This window comes from Mustelus asterias, chromosome 8, assembly GCF_964213995.1.
Source record: "Mustelus asterias chromosome 8, sMusAst1.hap1.1, whole genome shotgun sequence".
Taxonomy (NCBI): domain Eukaryota; kingdom Metazoa; phylum Chordata; class Chondrichthyes; order Carcharhiniformes; family Triakidae; genus Mustelus; species Mustelus asterias.
Genome location: NC_135808.1, coordinates 78,561,524 through 78,585,942, shown reverse-complemented (window position 1 = coordinate 78,585,942; position 24,419 = coordinate 78,561,524). Strand labels below are relative to the sequence as shown.

General features: G+C 40.0%; 1 protein-coding gene across 1 annotated transcript in view; it reads right to left on the bottom strand.

Moving 5' to 3' along the window:
- swt1 (SWT1 RNA endoribonuclease homolog) overlaps positions 1 to 24,419 on the bottom strand; it is a 130,700-nt gene that overhangs the window by 75,302 nt on the left and 30,979 nt on the right. The window contains exons 4-9 of the mRNA XM_078218305.1: positions 19,921 to 19,994; positions 15,646 to 17,041; positions 14,918 to 14,983; positions 8,565 to 8,694; positions 6,937 to 7,038; positions 6,112 to 6,300 (exon numbers count right to left, since the gene is read on the bottom strand). Of these exons, the coding sequence (XP_078074431.1) occupies positions 6,112 to 6,300; positions 6,937 to 7,038; positions 8,565 to 8,694; positions 14,918 to 14,983; positions 15,646 to 17,041; positions 19,921 to 19,994 (1,957 nt within the window). The remainder of the gene's footprint in view (positions 1 to 6,111; positions 6,301 to 6,936; positions 7,039 to 8,564; positions 8,695 to 14,917; positions 14,984 to 15,645; positions 17,042 to 19,920; positions 19,995 to 24,419) is intronic.

Sequence of the window (24,419 nt, the reverse complement as noted above, 5' to 3'; positions counted from 1 at the left end):
TGATGGAGGGAATGAATGTTTAAGGTAGTGGATGAGGTGCCAATTCAGCAAGTTGTTTTGTTCAGGATGGTGTCGAGCTATTTGAGTGTTGCCAGGATCGCACTCATCTGGGCAGTTGGGGAATATTCCAGCACACTTATGACTTGTACCTTTGTTCAAGTGGACAGGCTTTGGGGAGTCAGGAGAAGAATTACTTGCTGCAGAATTCTGATCTGCTCATGCAGTCAAAGCTTTTATATGGCTGATCTAGTTAAGCTTCTGGTCAATGGTAATTCCCAGGATGTTGACTGTAGAGGAATCAGTAATGGCAATGTCATGGGGAGATGGTTAGAACCTCTCTTATTGAAGATGGTTATTGCTTTGGACAAGTGGAAAGTCACATTCATACCCAAGCCCGAATGACATCTAGATCTTGCAGCATTGAGGCATGGACTGCTTCAGCTTCTGAGATGATGAGAATTGAACTGAACACTGTGCAATCAGTGAATATCCCTACTTCTGACTTTATGATAAGGGAAGGTCATTAATGATGCAGCTGAAGATGCTTGGGCAGATTCTGTCTTAAGACACTCCTGCACTGACCACCTGGGGCTGAATTTATTAGCCTCCAGCCACCACAATCATCTTCTTTGTGCCAAGTATGACGTGAGCAATTTTCCCATTGACTCTCACTGACTTCAATTTTGCTCAGGCTCCCTGATGCCACACTCAGTCAAATGCTGTTTTGATCGAGGGCAGTCACTCTGATCTCACTTATGGAATTAAACTCTTGTCCATGTTTAGACAAATACCCTAATGGGGTGAGGAGCCAAGTGGCCCCTGCCAGACATAAACACCACGACACCACACAACCCTGCCACAGCAACCTCTGCAAGACGTGCCGGATCATCGACACGGATGCCATCATCTCACGTGAGAACACCATCTACCAGGTACACGGTACCTACTCTTGCAACTCGGCCAACGTTGTCTACCTGATACGCTGCAAGAAAGGATGTCCCGAGGCATGGTACATTGGGGAAACCATGCAGACGCTACGACAACGGATGAATGAACACCGCTCGACAATCACCAGGCAAGACTGTTCTCTTCCTGTGGGGGAGCACTTCAGCAGTCACAGGCATTCAGCCTTGGATCTTCAGGTAAGCGTTCTCCAAGGCGGCCTTCACGACACATGAGAGCGCAGAGTCGCTGAGCAGAAACTGATAGCCAAGTTCTGCACACATGAGGATGGCCTAAACCGGGATGTTGGATTTATGTCACATTATCAGTAACCCCCACAGCTTGCCTCCTGGACTTGCAGAATTCCACAAGCTGTTCTGTCTGGAGACAATACACATCTCTTTAACCTGTGTTGAATGCTCCCTCCACCCACATTGTCTGTACATTTAAGACCTGGCTGGCTGTCGAGATTTGCATTCTAATCAGTATTCTGTAATTTGATTTGTGTGTCTGTGCCCTGTTTGAGAACAGATATCCACTCCATCTGACGAAGGAGCTCTGCTCCGAAAGCTTATGGTATTTGCTACCAAATAAACCTGTTGGACTTTAACCTGGTGTTGTGAGACTTCTTACCGAGACATAAACTGAACATGGGTGCGTTTCTAGGTGAAGTTTACTTTCAGTGCTGTGGTTCTCTGGAATGCACTGATCATCAATGCCCATTCTTGATTTTTTTTTCTATAAAATTCAACTTCCATGGCAGCTGGAAATTGACACCCAAGTTGTATAGTTCTGTAAATTCAACGGATGCCGACTGAATGCAAAGTGAATGGAATGTAAAATTAGGTCCTTTGAGTAATCTCACTGACCAGTTATGATCAAGGGAGCTCAATTCCTACCATGCGCAGCAACCTTATTGGTTGCAGCTAATCACATAACAGACCTAATTGACCCGATTGATGGACAAAATTCTGGACACAGTAAAAAATGCAACTGAAGGCAGGGCTGGTAGTGGGGGGTGTAGCGGGGGCCTGCAGAATTTTGCATGTCTATGTTCATATTGTAATGGTTTACTAATCCTCTATAACTAGCTCTCTGTTTCAATGACAGCTGCCTTTATATGTTGTAGTTCGTTCTGGGAATAACATTACCGAAACGACTCGTCAGTAATTGGCCTGTGGCAATTGCTCCTCATTAGAGACCAGAAGCCACAGCAAGAAATAACAAAGTGACATCTTGAAGCAGTTTGAACTGTTTTCTTCTGGAGTTACAAATTAAATTCCCATCAAAAATATATTGGGGTCATAAATAAATAGAGTACCAATTAGAAGGTGAAGGTTCTGTACTTTGTACCAAATTATAAAATTAATGGCAGTATTAGCGTAGTAAGAAGTCTCACAACACCAGGTTAAAGTCCAACAGGTTTATTTGGTAGCAAATACCATAAGCTTAACTACCATAAGCAAATACCATAAGCTTATGGTATTTGCTACCAAATAAACCTGTTGGACTTTAACCTGGTGTTGTGAGACTTCTTACTGTGTTCACCCCAGTCCAACGCCGGCATCTCCACATTAGTATTAGCGTAGGCAGAGTTGGGGTGGGAGAGTACGGACTTCGATGCCAGTGAGCAAAATGGGAGGAATTTCACTTCATGCCCTCGGGTCATACATAAGAACATAAGAAATAGGAGCAGGAGTAGGCTATCTAGCCCCTCGAGCCTGCCCCGCCATTCAATAAGATCATGGCTGATCTGATAGTGATTTAGTTCCACTTACCCGCCCACTCCCCATAACCCTTAATTCCCTTATTGATCAGAAATCTATCTACCTTTGACTTAAACATATTTAACGAGGTAGCCTCCACTGCTTCAATGGGCAGAGAATTCCAGAGATTCACTACCCTCTGAGAGAAGAAGTTCCTCCTCAACTCTGTTCTAAACTGACTCTCCCTTATTTTGAGGCTATGTCCTCTAGTTCTTGTTTCCTTTCTAAGTAGAAAGAATCTCTCTGCTTCTACCCTGTCTAGCCCCTTCATTATCTTATATGTCTCTATAAGATCTCCCCTCAGCCTTCTAAACTCCAACGAGTACAGACCCAATCTACTCAATCTCTCCTCATAAGCTAACCCCCTCATCTCCGGTATCAACCTGGTGAACCTTCTCTGTACTCCCTCCAAGACCAATATATCCTTCCGCAAATAAGGGGACCAAAACTGCACACAGTACTCTAGTTGTGGCCTCACCAGTACCTTGTACAATTGCAGCAAGACCTCCCTGCTTTTATACTCCATCCCCTTCGCGATAAAGGCCAACATTCCATTTGCCTTCTTGATCACCTGCTGTACCTGCAAACTGAGTTTTTGCGATTCATGCACAAGGACCCCCAGGTCCCTCTGCACAGTAGCATGTTGTAATTTTTCACCATTTAAATAATAGTTCATTTTACTATTATTCCTTCCAAAGTGGATAATCTCACACTTGTCAACGTTATACTCCATCTGCCAGATCCTCGCCCACTAACTCAGCCTATCCAAATCTCTCTGCAGACTTTCCGCATCCTCCACACAATTCGCTTTCCCACTCATCTTTGTGTCATCAGCAAACTTTGTTACCCTACACTCGGTCCCCTCCTCCAGATCGAATACCAAAGTAATTCACAACCAATTAATTACTGCTTGAAATGTAGAAACTGTTATTTTCGTAAAATAAATAAAAATGAAACGTTAAAACAAAAAAAGGACAGGGTTATTTTGAATTCAAGAGCTCCTGTCCACTTTACGCTTCCTTGCACTTTACCGATTATTTCTGGTAAACCTCTGCCACCTAGAGTAACTATCATGAATTGCAATCTTGTATATAAATAATTTCAGATCCCTCTGACTTTGCTACAGACCTACAAGACCATCAAAATAAGACACCTTATGAAAGATTAGTTCACAATAACATAAAATTAAGCTGGTGATAAATTTTAGGCACATCTAAATCTGAACCTTGCGTCAATTATTCTTACTAGTTATTATTCAAGTGATGTGCAACTAAACAACAATAATTACATTTATTTTTGGTTCATGGGATGAGGGCTTCACTGGCAAGGCCAACATTTTTTGCCCATCTCTAAATACCCTTGAAGGTGATGGTGCGCTGCGTTGTGGCATTGCTGCAGTCCAAGATGTACCCACTGTGCTGTAAGTGCCAGGACTTTGACCCAACGATGGGTGAAGGAGAGATTTATGTTTCATTCATTAATGGGATACGGATGTCACTGGAAAGACCTATATTTATTGCCCATCCCTAATTATGCTTGAGATGATGGCACTGCAGTCCTTGTGCAGATACACCCACAGTGCTGTTAGGATATATAGCCATGATGTGGAGATGCCGGCGTTGGACTGGGGTGAACACAGTAAGAAGTCTCACAACACCAGGTTAAAGACCAACAGGTTTATTTGGTAGCAAATACCATAAGCTTTCGGAGCGCTGCTCCTTCGTCAGATGGAGTGGAAATGTGCTCTCAAACAGTGCACAGAGACACAAAGTCAAGTTACAGAATACTGATTAGAATGCGAATCACAGAATACTGATTAGAATGCGAATCGACCGCACTGACCTCCTCAGAAGACAAACACGGGACACGGTGGACAGAGTACCCTTCGTCGTCTAGTACTTCCCCAGAGCGGAGAAGCTACGGCATCTCCTCCAGAGCCTTCAACATGTCATTGATGAAGACGAACATCTCGCCAAGGCCATCCCCACATCTTGCCTTCAAACAACCACGCAACCTCAAACAGACCATTGTCCGCAGCAAACTACCCAGACTTCAGAACAGTGACCACGACACCACACAACCCTGCCACAGCAACCTCTGCAAGACGTGCCGGATCATCGACACGGATGCCATCATCTCACGTGAGAACACCATCTACCAGGTACACGGTACCTACTCTTGCAACTCGGCCAACATTGTCTACCTGATACGCTGCAGGAAAGAATGTCCCGAGGCATGGTACATTGGGGATACCACGCAGACGCTACGACAACGGATGAATGAACACCGCTCGACAATCACCAGGCAAGACTGTTCTCTTCCTGTGGGGGAGCACTTCAGCAGTCACAGGCATTCAGCCTTGGATCTTCAGGTAAGCGTTCTCCAAGGCGGCCTTCACGACACACGACAGCGCAGAGTTGCTGAGCAGAAACTGATAGCCAAGTTCCGCACACATGAGGACGGCCTAAACCGGGATGTTGGATTTATGTCACATTATCAGTAACCCCCACAGCTTGCCCCCTGGGCTTGCAGAATCTCACTAGCTGTTCTGTCTGGAGACAATACACATCTCTTTAACCTGTGTTTAATGCTCCCTCCACCCACATTGTCTGTACCTTTAAGACCTGGCTGGCTGTAGGGATTCGCATTCTAATCAGTATTCTGTAACTTGATTTTGTGTCTCTGTGCACTGTTTGAGAGCACATTTCCACTCCATCTGACGAAGGAGCAGCACTCCGAAAGCTTATGGTATTTGCTGCCAAATAAACCTGTTAGACTTTAACCTGGTGTTGTGAGACTTCTTACTAGGATATATAGGCCCATATTGTAAATGGCTGTTGTTTCAATCTTTGGGAAACAACTGGAAGCAGATAAGACTGTGTGATTGTTAACTCCATTCATACTGAAAATACTTTTTTCTTGAAATCTCAAACGCATTTTAAAAAGTTAATTATTTTTGATCACAATGTTTCAAACTATGCTGTTGTTCATTATCCCTGCTGAAAACTGCTTGGCCGAGAGTGTTGAGGGAAGATGTAATTAGACCTAGCGGTTTTCTCCCCCACAATTGTGACTTATGAACTTCCACTATCATGGCTTACTTATTCAGGTGACCTACTGGACAAGGTTTTGGAATATGATGGTGCCCATAGAACTTTCCCTACAACACTCTATGCCTTCAAAAGCCAAGGAGGAAGAAAATTGATTTAGTAAATAAAACTTTTAACAAAGTGATTTGGAAAACAGCTCAGAGCACGGCCATAAAATTGCAGTGACACTGAATGGAGAAAGCAAGAATAAATTCACAGAATTGAGAATAGAACACAAGTCTTTTTGTCACAATGTGAAACCTCTGATACAGAAGGTCTCAGAAAAACTACAATGATGGCACAGTGTAACTTACAGAACTTTTGAGCTGCCTGTTGCATGGACTGACCCCATACATGCGGATGTCGACTTTTGAAGCAGGAATAAATGAACTGTACAGCAGGTATGGCTTTACGATTCACACCTCCAGAGAGCTTTCCATTTTTTAAGGAATCCAATTCCTGTAGAACTACCCATGGGATGACTATAATTGGGAAACCGACACCTGTAATTATAGAAATGTAACTGTACAATTTGCACTGTATATTCATTTGGTTAAGTTTTAGGCCATTTAGACAGCACTAATTATTTAAGCTATTGTCAGACCAATTTTCCAGTAATATCCATACAGTTTACCTAGAATCATCTAGGACTCATACATCCTGAGGATGAGGGCAGGGGGCCAAAGTACAAGGAAGAGAACAATCAACCGATTAAAAATCCCTTTATCATGCTGCCCATGGGAACAGGTGGATTTATCAACATACTATCAGAATAAGCAGTTCTTCCAATACTGTAATAACTGCACAAATCTCTAAGGACAAATCAAAGCTTTCGGATGGGTTTTGAAAGCTGCATTGTAACAATAGCAGTGATATTAGCTACGTTCATTGGAAGAACAGCATGAAACACATGAAAAGATTTCTGAATTGGACTCCACATCTACCACCTCAAGGGGAAACATGACTTACACATTTTAAGGAAAATATGACTTTTAGCAAAACCAAATCTTAATATTTCATCTGAAGAGCTGCCAAACCATTTTTAACAGAACACATATTCATTTCTCTTGATCAGAATGATAACAATAATCAATAGTTTTGTTTTCATTCATTTTCACAATAAGCATATATTCACATACCTGAAACTCCATGCTCCTTTAAATTCATGATAAAGTTAAGGTGACTGATAAAGATGTTGGTATCCAGCACAAGGAGAATGTCAGATTGGGAAGTGGCTTCAGCTAGATAATTAAAATTTAGAACAAAATAAAACTTCAAGTGTCATCTTTTAGTCTAAAATGTGCAGTCATAGTAAATAGGGTTAGTAGCATAGTGGTTATGTCACTGGACTAGCAATCCAGAGGCCTGGACTAATAATCTAGAATAGGAGTTCATGTCCCACCACGCATTCAGTTAATTAAAAGAAAAGAGTAGTCTCAGTAATGAAGCATCTTACCCAGGTCCTCCCAACCCTTGCCCTATCCCCATAACCCCACACACTTAGCATGGCCAATCCACCTAATCTGCACATCTTTGGATGGTGGGAGGAAACTAGAACACCTGGAAGAAGCCTACAGAGACACAGAGAGAACATGCAAACTACACACAGTCACCCTAGGTTGGAATCGAACTCGGGTTCTTGGCACTGTGAGGCAGCAGTGCTAACCCTTGTGCCACCATGCCGCCCATAATATACAGGGAGCAGAACTTTGAAGTTTCTGGATGATACAAGATCTGGCAATGTGCTAAACAACGATCGTGTCAGACTTCAAGAGAACATAGGCAGACGAGTGAACTAGACAGATACATGACAAATTCACTGTAAAATGGATATGAGTGGCATGATGCAATTTAAGAGGAACAACACAGATAAAGTATAATGTGAATGGTAGTATTTGGAGAGGAATGCAAGAGCAGGGGGAACTGGGGGTGCTTATTCAAAAATCTTTGAAGCTGGCAAGGCAAACTGATATGGCTGTTAAGAAAGCATATAGGATACCACTGTGTTATCAAATGATTCTGATCAGTAAGCCAAAATAGTCGAGAAAACCAATCAGTTGTATAGGGAGGGGCAATAATGCTGGCCTTGCCAGTGATACCCATATTCCATCAGTGGATTTTGTTTTAGCCTCAATTTTCCTTTTCTTTAGATCCTCTGGAATTGTACACTCCGGACAGGAGCTGAGAAGACAAACAATCGCTGCTGTAGAAATCACTATCATATCTCACCTGTGATTAGCCAATTTTGGATGAACTGCCACTCACCCTTATCAGACTTAATATTATATTATTCACACAATTCTCAGCACGTGCAACTAAATCATCTGCAATTACCACAAAAACTTGTTCTTTTAAAGATCAATGTAATTTTCATCAATGCCAGTCTGAACAATATAGGTACAAGCATACACCAGGAACTGGACTGTGCATGCCCAATAAGTCAGCAAATCTGATTGGGTTCATTTTTTGAAAACTTCTCACAGTTATTCATTTTCATCAACTGGGCCAATTACAAATTGCATCCATGAATCAAAACAAACTTTCTTGTTGATGAAGCCCAAATTAGTCAAAATGTTTAATGATACTAAGGAATTCCAGCCTAAATTTTTATAAGGCTGGAATTTTTCTTTTGGTTCGTTGAGCGGAAGAATTCATTTGGGAAAAAAAAGGGCTATTCAGCATCGTTTACGTAGATACTATTCCAGGTAAAGCTGGAGAAGAAAGAGAAGGCGAAAAAAATAAAGTGCCCGCCAAAAACATAACTTACATGAGAATAATATTTTTATTTCCTGTGGTGGATCTATTTCCATGCTGGTCAGCTCTCCATAGCTCTGTCCCAGTTCCACCTCCAAGACCTTTTCATAACGAGCTGTTTGCAGCTCTTCTACTATCTCCATCTTTCGAGGAAAACGACATTTTAGTGTTGTAATGCGAGATCAGACTAAAATTCATAAGGCGGCCATAAGCTTTTATGTCCTTTCATAGAACTTCAATTATTAAAATAAGGAATACCTGTTATTTTTAGTTATTCAAAAATAAGTGAACAATACATAATCGTTAAATACGAAAGATGGTACTGCAACTTACAAAATAAACCCATGATCTAAAGATTTGTTCCTTAGTTTCAGGCAATTTTAGCAGAAAACTTGAAGTAAACCCAGCTCATGTAAAGATGGGACACAAAACTTTCTGATCCTATGTTCTTAATGCGGAAAAGTACGGCTTTTCAGAGTCAAGTGCAAATAGTGCACAGCAACAGGTTCAGTAGGCAGTGTTCACCAGGCTTCCAAATAGATTACATAAAGACAAGGTAGGAATTCTTAGTGTGGGGAGTACCAGTCAACATATTTACCTCAGACTGTCATGTCTGATGTTTTAGATGAGACCCGATACACAGATCACTTGCTTAAACTGAAAATATTATATGGATCTGCAATGTATTATTCAATTCCCTTCCTACAACAACAAAATCACCATGTTTCACAGACTTTTTAAAAATGTATTTATAATTCGATAAGTATATTTGTGGGCTGCAGTAAATTAGACTGTCCATTCTCATTATATGTTACCCACCACACAAATCAGAATTCATATAATCAAGTCATTGTTTGTTTCAATGGAAACGTTGGTCCACTTGAAAATGCAATCAAAATACTATAGATGAACAGTTAGATAACATTTGAAAAATGGTAATCTGGAACACACAGATGTAGTTTAAACTCAAAGCAGATAATGTCAATGTTAAGCTCTACATATATATTTCCCCTGGAAACAACAGCGATGGGAATTCCAAGTAAAATTGATACAAGTAGTTTTTTTATTTAAAAAAAGAAAATCCACTTAAAACAAAGAGAATTAAAACTAGGGAACTTACTTTCTGTGCCTCTTTTAGCAATTAATTGCTGAAATAGATTTTAAATTTAATCAATTTAACTTTAAAAGCATCATGAAAATGATGATCAGATCTGTTAACTGAAGACCATTTCCTTCTTTGGAATCACAAGCGGTACTAAAATTTCCCAAGAGTGGGCACCCTGGAGAGATCTGCTGCCCTCAGTGAGAGATAGGATGGAGATTAAGTGAGATCATCATACAAGGGGATACATCATGGGATCTTTTCAAAAACAAGTTAAAGCAATTGCTAAATTAAAAATTGTTTTGCCCCTTCCTACTTCCTCCAAACAAAAATTAGATTGATAAATTTCATCAGACATATTTGTAACTCCTAAATTTTCAGGGAACTTTTTTTTGTTAATTACATCATAATGTGCACATTATGCTGTAATTTTGCACCACTGACATCATTGTTCAGTTACACTGAACCATTTACTGCTGACCATCTCAACTATGCAGCCTAAATCAGGCATTATTTCTGGTGAGTAACTGAGGGAAAAGGAAGGGACACTACCTTCAATATATTGTCCAAATGAAAAAAACTTTTAAATACCGTTATCTTCATTAATGTTCACATTAACATTGATTGACATTGCATAATTAGTTGAACATGAGCATAAGCCTCGACTCCCTTACTGATGAAAAATCTGTCCATCTCAGTCTTGAACATACTTAACAACCCAGCCTCCACAACTCTCTGTGGTAACGAATGCCACAGATTCACTACCCTCTGAGTGAAGAAATTCCTCCTCATCTCTGTTTTAAATAGGCGACCTCTTATTCAGAGATGATGCCCTCTGGTCCTGGGTTCTGCCACAAGAGGAAATATCTCAGCATCTATCCTGTCAAGCCCCAAGAATTCTAAATGTCTCAATAGGATCATCTCTCATCCTTCTAAACGGTGTGTAATTACTTTGGACACCATGTACAACACTTCATATTCGGGATAAAAACTCAAAACACACTAATATTTTAATTGTAAAAACAGGGTTCCGAGGGAATTCACTATTTTCACACTAAGCAACCAACTACAAAAGCTCTCTACCACCAACAATTTTGAAATATTCATTTGAACATAGGAAATAGGAGGAATTGGCCCATTGAGCCTGCTCTGCCATTCAAACAGGTCATGACTGATCATCTATCTTTATGCCATTTTTCCTTACTATCTCCATATCTCATGATGTCATCAGTGTCCATAAATCTATCGATTTGTCCTCAATTTGCTCAATATTGAGCTTCTATACCCCACAAGGGCAGTGAATTCCAAAGCCCATCACCTTATGTGAAGAAATTCCTCCTCATCTCATCTTAAAATGACCTGCCCCTTATTCTGTAACCATGTCCCTGCTTCTAGACTCACCAGCCAGGAAACATCCTATCTATATCCAAGAATTTTGCAAGTTTTAATGGGACCACCTCTCATTCTTCGAAAGCCTGGAGAATACAGGCCCAATCTTCTCAATCTCTCCTCATAAAACAATCCTGCCATCATCCCAGGTGAAGAAGGGAAAGGGTTAATGTTTTTTTTTGTACTCAATGTATTTTGTGCCTAAAAGGTTGAACTTTGTACCTGGAATGTATCATAAACATAACCCTTCCTTATGGCTAGTCTCCCCTTTGTTTATATTGCTCCTGGTAGTAGTATAAGCCATTTGTTCATGTCTTTCATCTTTAACTTTTAGTAGTATAAGCCATTTGTTCATGGTTCCCTTGCTTGTTTATAATCATTCTGATAAAACAGACAGTTAAATGTAGATGTAGGGTTGTAAGTCTTACTTTTCCCGTAGGCTTGTGTATGATTTAAACAAAGGAAGCAGCTATCAAATGGTAGAGTGCGAGAATGGCCGTTTGAAGGACTCCCCCCACTGGGACAGCTGCAATCGCACACTGTCACTTCAAAGGAAAAGCTGCGGGAAGAGCAGGGGACCAGAGGTGGCACCTTGGCTACAACGACCAGGAGAATTGTGCTTTATGATCCAGAGACTATCAGAAGCTGTTAAAGGAACAAGGACTGTTAACTGGACTTTGCTTCATGACTTGTATTGGGAACCCTGATGTATAAAGGTCCACGCTTCTTGTGTTCAGAGAGAACTTTGGCTTCCGCTTTCAAGGGGTCAGGTTCTCCCTCAAGCTTGTGAGAATAAAGCCTACTCTATTTTGACTCATACCAGCCTCAAGAGGTATATTTACCGACTTCACCAGGCATTGGCCTGGTGAACCTCCATCTATGCCAAGTATACCCTTCCTTAGGTAAGGAGACCAAAACTATATATAATACTCCAGGTGTGGTCTCACCTATACAATTACAGCAAGGCATCTATACTCAAATCCTCTGACAAAGAAGGTCAACATACCATTTGCCTTCCTAATTGCTTGCTGCATCTGCCTGCTAGCTTTTAGTGACTCATGAATAAGAACACCCAGGTCCCTTTGGACATCAACACTTTCCAACCTCTCATCATGTAAGAAATACTCTATCTTTCTGTTTTTTCTACAGAGTGGTTAACTTCACAACTATTCACAAAATATTCCAGCTGCATGTTTTTGTTCACTCACTTAGTCTTTCCAAACCCCCTTAATGCGGCTTCCTTGCATCCTCCTCACAACTTACATTCCCAACTAGTTTGGTGTCATCAGCAAATTCAAAACCACAATCTGTTTGAACGCATTTTAAGAAATTGGTTTCAACTGAAGACAGTGTGAAAAGAACACAGCTTTCTATGAATTGGTTGGAGCAGTTGCCAGATATAGGTTTTGCATTAAACAGAGACTGAACTCAAACATAAGTTGGATTTGATTCAGTGGAACATGGTGATGGACTCCTTGCTTTTCAAATATAACCACGCTTGTAGGTCCTCTCATGACTGAAAAGTCCAATGTGAGATTGACATGGCTTTCCACAGAACTGACAGTTTATGCTGTCGGTGTTGCTGCTTGGAGAAAACCGCTTCAGTAGCACTATTCCCAAGTACACTGGATGTTATAAATTTGACGCAGATGGTCCTCAAATCATGTTGGACCAAATTTCAGAGATTCAGTGGTGCCTCCTCCACATGGGCCAGTTGGCTGCAGTGTTATTGTTGTTCTCCATAGAAGATCTGCTTGGAGATTCTGGAGTTATTCATAGAGGAGACATGGCTGGCCTATTTAAGTTGAATTTTCTGGAGGCTGGTCTCCATGCAGTTGAACGCAACATGGAGAAGAACCCATTGTTTTGGATTTTGTCTACGACTCAGTGTCTTTGGTTGAAGAGTTTCAGAGCTTTGATGTGGTGCCAATAGCAGACCAAGGAGTCTGTGCCAAATAGCAAGATGGGAAAGACAATAGCCTGGTGGAATTTGATTTTAGACAACAGCTTATGGCCAGGCTGTTTCCAAACAGGAGCATGGAATGGACCTAGGAGGAATTTGCTTTCTGGATGTATGCATTGGTATGTTCATCAATAGTGGCATCCTTAGAAAGCACAGTCAAGATCTGAGAATTTTTCAACAATCTTGAGACTTGTGTCATCAATGGTTATGTCCGGTGCTTCGTGGCATGTGCATAGTGCTCCTTGAAACATAACCTTGGCTTTGGAGACATGGACTTGGAGATCAAAATTTTTGGCATCACTCAAGAATTTATTTGCCCTAGTCCAGATGCCTTCCTTGTTGTGTACAGCTAGGACATGGTAATCCATATGCAGAAACTCTCTGCTTAGTGCCTCAGTGACTTTGGTGGAGGCACACAGTCCAGAGAGATCACAGAGCTTTCCTGAACAGAACCCAATGCCTGCTGTCATGTTTCTGGTGGCTTGAGCATGACAGCAAAGAAGAAATTGAAGAGTTGGGAAGCTACAATGCATCTTTGCTTCATACCACTGGTTACGGCAAATGCCATGGACATCTCACCATAGGCACAAACACGTCCAACCATGCCATTGTGCAATGAGCGCATGATTTTGACAAACTTGTTCAACATCCTAGCTTGGAGAGCAAGTGCCATAGACCAGGTTGATGGACACTGTTGACGGGTCTATGTACGGCATGTAAAGATCCCAACATTGCTCTTTCACTTTCCTTGTTAGCTGTCTTGCTGCAAGCAACATATCAACTGTGCCAAGATTTGCCCTAAAACCATACTATGATTCCGGAAGAACATAATCTATGAGGCTGTCTATTAGATAGTTTAATAGAATCCTTCATTTGAAACATAGTTCTTGTTTGCCAGCCTTAACATGCAAGATAAAGCTAGGTATTAGCATTCTCATTGACTGAAGTTAAAGAAGGAAGATGAGTGTTAATAGAATACAAACACTTTCAAGTAAGTTCACCTAGTGTGAAAGATGGTTTCAACATTAGGTATTTGTGGTCAAACCATTTTATTTCTCTCCTGTATACTAAGCTCCCCCTCTCAACTGGGGTGCAATCAACATAGATCTCATTTCGTTCTACTAACCAAAACTGCTGTTCTGTTTTGAATTTATTGACTATAAGAAAACAGTGCTTAAAAACATACTTTCCCAAATTGTCTTCATAACATGGGCGCAAGAGCTGTTTATCAAAGAAAATGAAAGTAGCAATCATCAGTGGGGTCAAAGAGAAAACACTTCAGTGACTCAATCATACCTGTCAGAAAGGAATATACTTGCGGCTGTTGGAAAATCTAATCTGAGCCCAAGGACATTGGTGTAGAAGTTCCTGAAGAAAACATGTCCATGCCCAAATATTATTAATTACCTTGCTTCCATTGTAAGGTGAGAATTAGGGCTGTTTGCAAATAATACCTTTAGCTTCATTCAAAATGAAGCAGCCCATGTCAGCCTAGAACAGGTCCTAAAGAACATCCAGAATTTGACAGACAAGTGGCAGATAACATTCATGCATTATAATGGCTAGGTAAGGGAAAGGCCTGACATCTCTTCCTTCAATAGTCCCACTGCTACCAACGTCAAAATTTTAGGAATATCACTATTGACCAAAAACTTAAATGGACCAGTCATATCAGCTACAAGTGCATACTCTGTGAACCTACTTACTACTGACTACATTAGGCACTTGCTTAAAATAAATTTATATGTACCTAATGATCTGATCACTGAAGACATTAAGATCCACTGGCATACCAATGATCCAAGTTTCAACAATACTTTCCATTAGTAAGGTTATGTTTCATTCCACTGGTTTTCCCAAAACTCTAGAAAGCCCACAGCCATACCATACATTAGATCAACAAAACACCCACCTTTTGATCAGTATCCATGTCCACATGATCTGGTAAAGTGGTAGATGCACAAACTCTTTGAGAATCCTTAAAAGATTAAAACATAACAGGAAGAGTGTTAACTGGGACACTATTAATCATTTGCAAAGTGGTCTTCAAGCTTTCTTTTTCATACAATATTCAGGTAACAAAATTCTCGCTCTCAATTATTTTAACCATCTATCTCTCTCCAATAACTAAATACACAAGTAATATATTTCAACATTATCCAAATATCAAATTTTAATATGATTATTCTGATCCATAAAATCATACTCTCTTATACAATTTACACCATGAGCTTAGGAGAGTTGCACAGTTGCAGAGAATGGTCTAAAAATTAATTGTTGTCACTTTGGGCATCAATATGGTGAAATAATTGATTGCTAAACTAGGATAAAGGTCTTCAATCATAGTGTTCATTCAATTACTTATAGTAGGGGAGGTTTATTTTTTAAATGAATGCAGTTAACCAAGGAAAAGGCTGCAAAAGGACATCAGGCTTTTTAAAAGCTGCCTTTAATTAGGCATTTTCACTTCTTTTGCAGAAGCAGCACCACTGAGAATTAATATAATTTGCCAATATGAATGCTGTGGCTCAAGTTGCCTCTTAAATTTGGATGCACTGTAGTGCTGATGTTTTACCCATTTTAAAAACTAATAAAAACATTAGATTCTGACAGATAAATATAGAAATAAATTTCCATTACCGACTGATTTGTGAACAACACATGATCCTGCTGTATCGAAGATGATTTTGTAGCACTTTCCGAAGAGTTACCCTTCAACTGAGCAACACTTGAACTTAGCAACTTTTCAGAAATAGTCTGTGATAAGGCATCAGTAGCATAGACCTTTTTAAGAATTTTAAAACTATGAAACTTTTTAGCTTGTTTCGAGGTTTCAAATTCCTTAGTGTTTCCAGGGCTTTTTGACGGCACATCAGTACTTTCAAAGGATCTAGGGTGCTGACGTGAGTTTGAATCCATGATTTCAAGGTGATGATTTTGCAGATATCCAGACACTCCTTTGCTTTTATGACCCAACTTGGTGCTTTTAGAATCATCACAGGGCCCTAATGACTGACTATATTTTTTACCAGATGATAGTGAAGTTGTTGGTTCCTTAGAAACTCTATTTGTTTTTTCACTCCCAGAGGACTTGGAATAATCAGTGGATTTTCCTGACTTTTTGGACAATTGAGAAGATGCTGTTCCTATGTTGAACTCATTTCTGGCCTGCTCTAATTTTTTTGATTTCTTTCTGCGTCCTCGCAAGCAATTAGATATTTTATTGCACTTCTCCCAAATAACAGATTCTAGAATTTTTGATCCTTCACAAGAATTGCCTGTATTTTTGACAATTTTCAGAGGTGCACTGGTTACTTTCCACACATCAAATGGTATTCTGGAGCTATCAGGCTTTTCGTGTAATTTCACCAAGTTGTTAGATTTTTCCTTGGAGTTATTTAGTTCTACAAAGTTTCTTAGATCTTTACCTGAATCCTTACAGTTTTGTGTTGTTTCTGAATATTTAGATTCCTTATGAAGCTGCAGTGAAGATGTTATTTGTTCTCTACTTTCAATTTTCTCATTAAAGTGTCTAAGTTCATCATATGGAACAGTGCTTGTTCTATTTGCAGATTTTATTGAAGAGTATTGGTTTCTGTTCTCCTCACAATGTTCTCCTGCAGCTTTTTGCACATACGTTTTGCTAAAATGGCCTTTAAAATCAGCTTGCAAGCATTCAAATGAAGATTCGCTTGCTTTTCCCTTCAACACCTCAAGGTCTGCTTCCTCTGGTGATGGCATTGCTTTGCGTTTAAGTGCATGTCGACAAAATTCAGAAGACCTACATTTTTCACACCGTAGTAATTCACTTGGAATGTGCCTCGAGTCATATGTATTGGGTGCCTGTTTCATAGTTGCTGAACTTTGGTCATTTTCTTCATGTGAACGTTTCCTGTGTTTTTTCTTTCGCTTTGATTTACACTTATTTTTTTCAGGATACGTTGACGACGTTGCCACTAAGGAAGCTGTCTCTTGAACAGGAGTGTTCTTGCACCTCTCCAGTTCGAATTTATTTTTTTCTTTTGAATTTGATAGCCTAAAGCAAATTAAAAAAAATAAAAACACTAAGAATTGGATTGCTTGCCTGGTGCTCCCAGCACTGAGTAGACCAGCAGCATGCTGTATTTGCAACACTGGAAAATAATTATATCATTCAAGTGTACAGTGTTAACTCATTAATGACCTAACAAACTACAAGCCTATTTTTAACTTTAGTGGTTTTCTTAACTTTCATGTCGGTACAAATGTCATAAAGTTCAACACAGGTCACAAGGATGCCAAAGAGCGAATCCTGCAACTCATCATGTCTAATATCAAGAAGGATTCATGAGTAATATGTTAAAAGCCTTGCAAGTAGCATGCACTTTCTGTTGTCACAATGCTCATTGGTTCAAAGTAAAAGAGCCGCAAATCAGAAAGAGGACAGGTAGAATGGGTCTATATACTGTATAAGAGTGCATATAAAATTGCCAATAAAAAACTCCTAAGCACTTCTGAAGACAATGAATTCTGAATGACTAGTCAGGGGAACATGGTTACCGAATGAAATCACTCCAGTTGCATTTAACTACATCTAAATAATCAAAATTAAGGTGTAAATTTTGTTTTACATTTCAAAAAAATTAACAAATTTCTCTACAATGAATTAAATTAATTTACTGTATTGTGATTTGTGCTTTTCAATACATTCCTTAAAGGCTTTACCTGAAATCCCCGGGTACGCCTTAAAGTATGGGCTTGGCACAAAGCTGTGTTGTAAACTCTAGGCAGCTCCTATAATTTCACAAGACGCACCAGTAGGATATGGTCAGCCTAATTGCTGGAATGTTTCTCATCAGATTCCACCAAGTATCTGCACTGCTCTTTCCCAAACTAATTAAAGTTGGAGGACAATTTCAAAATGTTATTTTCCAGTAAAGATTATACTGACAGAGTGGCAGTGTGAGAGAGAGATTGGAGAGGAGGGAGAGATCAATCATGACCTTGTAATTATTATACATCTACGGTATCTTTTGTTTTATACTGGAATTACAAATGCTCTCAGTAGAAAAGTCAAATTGTCCCTTGTCCATGAGTTGAGAGTTTTTGAAAAAGATCCAAATTTAAACTGTGTTTGCAAACAAATTCTTAACTAAAAGTTGTCCACATGCAAATCAAACTTTTCATTTCAATTTGCACTTCTGCCATGGCTCAGGGCTCTCCCCCTCTAAATTTCTGCCAAATCTGTTTTATCTTTTACTTTGTTTCCCCATGAATGTTTGCACCCATTGCTGTTTTTCTACTCTGTGAAAATACCAATGCTATTTTCATCTAAATTACGTCATAATCCACATCCTGATTCTCATTCATACTCAATTCTGCTTACACTAGTTGCTCTCTACTCTTTCCAGCCTGGTGCATTAAACGTCAGTTTGCTGATATTCTGCTGCCTCCACTATCTGCATTGTGCCTATTGCAGGCTGCTTTTGTCCCAATGGATTTTGCTGAAAGGAGAGACATGTTGCCAACACTTTGCGTCTTGTATTCATCAGGATAAATGCAAGAATATCAAATGTCAAACAAAAGGGTGTTGATTGGTTGGCAAGGCATCACCATGAAGAAATTAACAGGGAACTATAGGCTCCCCATGCTCTCAGGTAATTTTTTACAAGTGTAAGGCTTGAGCATATTCCTTTTGTCCTGAGAACAGGTGCCTGTATGTGAATGCATGTCCCTTCTATCTAGCAAGCGTAAATGAGCCACATTATAAGCTCAACTGATTATCTTAAATTGGTTGTCGGTCTATTAACACACACACATAGTTCAGCAAGTGTTGCCCAATAGCAGAAACACATTTATAAGTAGACATTTTGTTTTGGGTTTTGCAATGGTAGCCTGTTTAGGTACAGCCTGTACATTGCCTAATACAAACAACCAAAAGAACATGCTGTTTGATTCAGCCAAACATTGGGACCTACAGCCTACATACCTGGCTTTGCACTGGCACGGAAATCTATACACGACATTGCTCAATCGCGAGGTAGGCAGAATGTCTTTTTGTATTGAAGGCAGCATCAAATCTTGGCAAACAAAACTATGTTCAAACCTTCTTTGATGTATGAGAGGGTGGTACAAAAAAAAGGATACCAGGTGTTGGAAGTGACTGGTTATGGTAACATCGTGAAAAAGGTGATACAATGAGAATTAACAGGTTTGTCCCAAGCTGCAAAATGGGATGAAGATGGGGATTGCATGACTGACAAAGGAGGGTATAGATGATCATGGCATAGTGGGACAAAGAAGGGAGGAGACAGATGTGAGACTGTGGCAGAAGAAATTGAAAGGGGAGAAAAATGCCATCCATTTCACAGCAATGTTTAATACTGTGGCCTGTTATGTCATCATTCATCATCCCAAAGTGAAACTGCACCTCTGACAAAATTCCTCCCCGCATTCAGCACCCAAAACCTTCCAATGGCCTCAGCAGATCAATGCCGCAACTACTGCTATATTTTCACAAACCAGCGTGTTTACTTACAAACAAGAGACAAAACAAAGTAATAAGAAAGAACTGCAAATAGAAAATATGAAAAATAAATTAAGAGTGATAACCATAAAGAAAACAAGAGACAACGAGGAGACACACAAAATTGAACCAAAACCACAACAGATCCATTTATATAGAAGAAATGGATTTTTAAAATCCATTTTAGCATACCTTCAATTAGTACAAATAAGCATAATTTAAGCACATAGCTGGGCACATTTAGTTCAAACAGTCTTTATTCTATCCAAAAGAATCTTCTGATGTATTGATTAATCCACTATCATTTAAAGTATTAAATTAATGAATAAACAAGGCTCAAAACTTGTAGTTACTACATTCATGCATTATCTAATTATTATTTTACATTTAGAAATGTCTCCAACACTAACCAAGGCCAGGCAGATTTGGCTTGTTCTTCCATGGAGCGTTTGGGTGCTGTCGGAGCATCTACCTCCCGATGGGTCTAATGAACAACATATAAAACAGTAAGAAATCAAATGTTCAAAACATTTTATATCTTACTAATACATATAAAAAGTTGTTCACTGTAATTTATTATGGACCATAGCTAGAATCCAATACACTTTTAGCTGCTATATCACAAATCCAATATACCTTCAAGATCATGTCACAAATTTTGAAAATAACCTTTGTTTATCATCTTCAAAAAGTCATGGAAACATATCAGAGCAATGAAAAATATTAATTTATGAGAAATTTTGCAGCTATGCACATTATAAGTATTCCACACACTTACTGAGACACAAGTGGCTAAACTAAGTTGAACTTATAAGTTTGTATTAGATAACTAGCTTCTAATTCCAAGTTCTTTATATTTTTCATATTCTTTATGGATTGTACAGATAAGTAGCAATTACTACTGCCCATTTTACTGAATTGTTTCATTAAAACATTTGGCTACTTCCAGACATGAGTTCCTTAAATAAATTATCTTAGTCAAAAGGATGAACATATAATTCCATATGAACACATTTAAGCTTCAACTACAAATATTAGAAAGCGAAATAGCGTACAATTGAACAAAATATTCCTGCATAACTGATGCTTCTGACAGAGGAATCAGAGGAATTTTTATTGCTCTATATTTTTCTTCCTTGCTCTCCTGAAACATTTCTTACTGGGGATATGGTTGCATGGACGGCAGCAGCAAACCTTCCAGTGTCCTGTCCAAATGAACAGCATCCTTATGAGCCTTGAGAATAAGTATTGGTAGACCACAGGACATCCCTGCTGAGCTCTACCTTGTCCACATAGGCAAATAAACAACTTCATCATTTATCTTGTCAAATTCCTTTCTCCCATGCATGGATCTTTAATATGGAACCATTAAAGACAGATGCAGACAAGACCATAATGACTAATGAGAGAATAGATTTGTTAGATGACTATTTTGCATTTGTTTTTACAATGGAGTTAGAGAACAAAATGGCCGCAGTATAAAGATGTTCATGTCAGATTGTTAAGCTTCTGCAAACCCTTCCACTAATTAGCCAAAGGAAATATACAAATATACAGGGTGGAATTCTCCAGCCAACCCGTGGCGGATTTTCCCACAGTAGAGGCTGCTTGCCATTGGCCACCAACAGGATCTTCTGGCCCTGTTGAAGTCAATGGCAATTTACATTCCTCGCCCATGCCGCCGCTGTTACAGAATTCGGAGTGGAGGTTGACTTCAGCAGGACTGGAATATCCTGCCAGTGGAAAGGGCTGGAGAATTCCACCCAGAAAAATCTGGGTTGTTGTTTTAGTACAAGGCAACCACAGGAAAACCAGCCCATATTCTTCAATGCAAATAACGGAGGAGAAATTAGTGCCCACCATTATTATTAAGCAAATAAGACAGCAATTTATGAAGTGCGCGCAAAGTGCAGAATTCTGAGGCTGTGCCTCAGGTTACTTCATTCCTTCCCAAGCTGTGCTATACTAGTGCCTCAGCATTAGAGTAAGCGTTAAAATAAGTTGTGATATTTATCCATTAGTTATCCTCTGGAATAGAATCATAGAATGGTTACAACAAAGATGGAGACCATTCAGCCCATTGTGATTGTATCGGCTAAGTGCTACTTCAGCTACATCCACTCCTATGCCTTTTCCACAGAGCCCTGCTTTTTTTTTCCTCTCTCTCTCCAGTTAATTTTCTTTTAAAAGTCACAAATGAATCTGCCTTTACTACATGCTCAGGCAGTATATTCCAGTTCCTAATCAATGATTGCATAAAAAAGTTTTAGATCATGTCACCATTGCTTCTATTGCCAATCACCTGCAGTCAGTGCTAGAATTGGGAAGATGGCGGTGCTGCTGAAAACCGCCCACTGCCCTCGCCTCTAAGCATCCCTCCCTACCCCTTCTCCACAACCTCCACTCTACGATTCCCATTCTGCCTTCACACCTTTGGTCTGTGGTCTCATGATGATCCTTGCGTCTGGTGCATTTCTACGAAATGCCATCGCTCTTGCTGGTGGCATGAGAAGCTGCCAGCCTCTGATTGGCTGACAGCTCTCGGCAGGCAGGACATCCGCCGGCACCATAGATCTCAACCATGGATAAGGTCCGATAATGGCCAATTGAACAAAACATTTCCATCAGGCCTCCCCCATAGAACAGATGAGGATTCCTTGTTGGTTCTTCAAAAGTGAGCGAGACCCCCTTCGCCAGACAGAATCTCATCAATACTTACCTTGAGGTCAAACCAGTGTTTTATAAAGGTTCACAACAACTTCTTGTTTTTGTACTCTATGCCTCCATTTATAAAGCCCAAAATTTACTATGCCCTACTAACTGCTTTCCCAACCTTCAATGATTTGCGCACAAAGTCTAAGGTCCCTCTGCTCCTACATTAACCTTAAAACATCTATCATTTTATATTACATTTCCTTGTTCTTCTTACCAAAATACATCACTTCATACTTCCCTGCATTAAATTTCATCCCTATGTGTTCACCCATTCCGCCCAACCTGTTTATGTCTTCTCGAAGTCCATCACTATTCCCTTCACGGTTCACTATATTTTGTGCCATCTTTAAATTTTGAAATTGTGTCCTGCACCCAAGTCCTGGCCATTAATATAGATCAACAAAAGCAGTGTCCTTATAAAACCCAAGGAACCCATTATATTCCTTCCTCCAGTTCAAGAAACAATCATTCACCATTACTGTTTCCTGTCGCTCAACCAATTTCATATCCATGCTATCGCTGTTTCTTTTATTCCATGGGTCTCAACATGCCTGTAATGTAGCATTTTGTCAAAACCTTTTGGAAGCCTGTGCACATCACACCAATCATACTGCCCCTCGCTAACTTCATAGAAATACTCAAATTGGTTAATTTACCCTTAAGAAATCCTTGCTGGCTTTACTTTTCTAATCCACACTTAGCAATTTTGTCCCAGATTATCTTTATAAAAGATTTCCCACCACCAAAGCATGCATCGCATCCAGTCCTGTTGATTTATCAACAAATACACCAGCCTTTCTAATATCTATTTTTAGCCCGTCGGATATCTCAACTACCCACTCTTTCACAATGACAGCATGTGAACATACAAATTAGGAATAGGCTACTTAGCCGTTGGAGCCTGCTCCGCTGTTCAATAAGGCCATTGCTGATTTGACTGTAATCTCACCTTTTAGATAATATGCTTTTTTTTGTTCTTCCTGCCAAAATAAGACGATATCACATTTCCCACATTATACTCCAATTGCTAGATCTGTGCCCCACTCACTTAACCTATCCATGTCACCTTAAAGCCTTATGTCCTCCTCACAACTTACTTTCCTACCTAGCTTTGTATCATCAGCAAATTTAACAAATATACCATCTGTCCATTCATCCATATCATTTACATAAATGTGAAAAGTTGACATCCCAGCACTGATCATAGAAATCATAGAAACCCTACAGTGCGGAAGGAGGCCATTCGGCCCATCGAGTCTGCACCGACCACAATCACACCCAGGCCCTATCCCCACATATTTACTTGCTAATCCCTCTAACCTACGCATCTCAGGACTCTAAGGGGCAATTTTTAACCTGGCCAATCAACCTAACCCGCACATCTTTGGACTCTGTAGCACATCACTCGTTACATCCCACCAACCAGAAAAAGAACCATTTATGGCTACTCTCTGTTTACTATTAGCTAGTCAATCTTCTGTCCATGCCAGTATCACAGAATTGTTACAGTGCAAAAGGAGGCCATTCAGACCATTGTGTCTGCACTGGCTCTCCAAATGACTGAGTGCCAGTTTCCTGCCCCCTCCACCCCCCTCCCCATACCTTTGCACATTGTTTCTCTTCAAATAATCATCTAATGCCCTCTTGAATGACTCAACTGAACCTGCCTCCACCACACTTCCAGGCAGTGTACTACTGACCCAAACCACTCAGGTAAACCTCTTCTGCACTCTCTCCCATGCGTTCACGTCATCCTGATAGTGTGGTGCCAAAACTATACACAATACTCCAGCTAAGTTCAGCACAACCTTTTACTCTATGCCCCTATTAATAAATCCCGGGATACTGCATGCTTTATTAACTACTCTCTCCACCTGTCCTGTTACCTTCAATGATCTATGCACATATAGATCCAGGTCCCCATAACAATTGTACCCCATATTTTACATTGTCCGTCAATATTCTTCCTACCAAAATGCATCACCTCACACTTCTCCACACTGAACTTCATCTGCCACCTGTCTGCCCACTCTACCAACTTGTCTGTGTCTTTTTGAAGTTCTACACTATCCTCATCACAATGCTTCCAAATTTTGTGTCATCTTCAAACTTTGAAATTGTCCCCCGCACACCAAGATCTAGATCATTAATATATATGAGGAAAAGCAAGGGTCCCAATACCAACCCCCCGAGG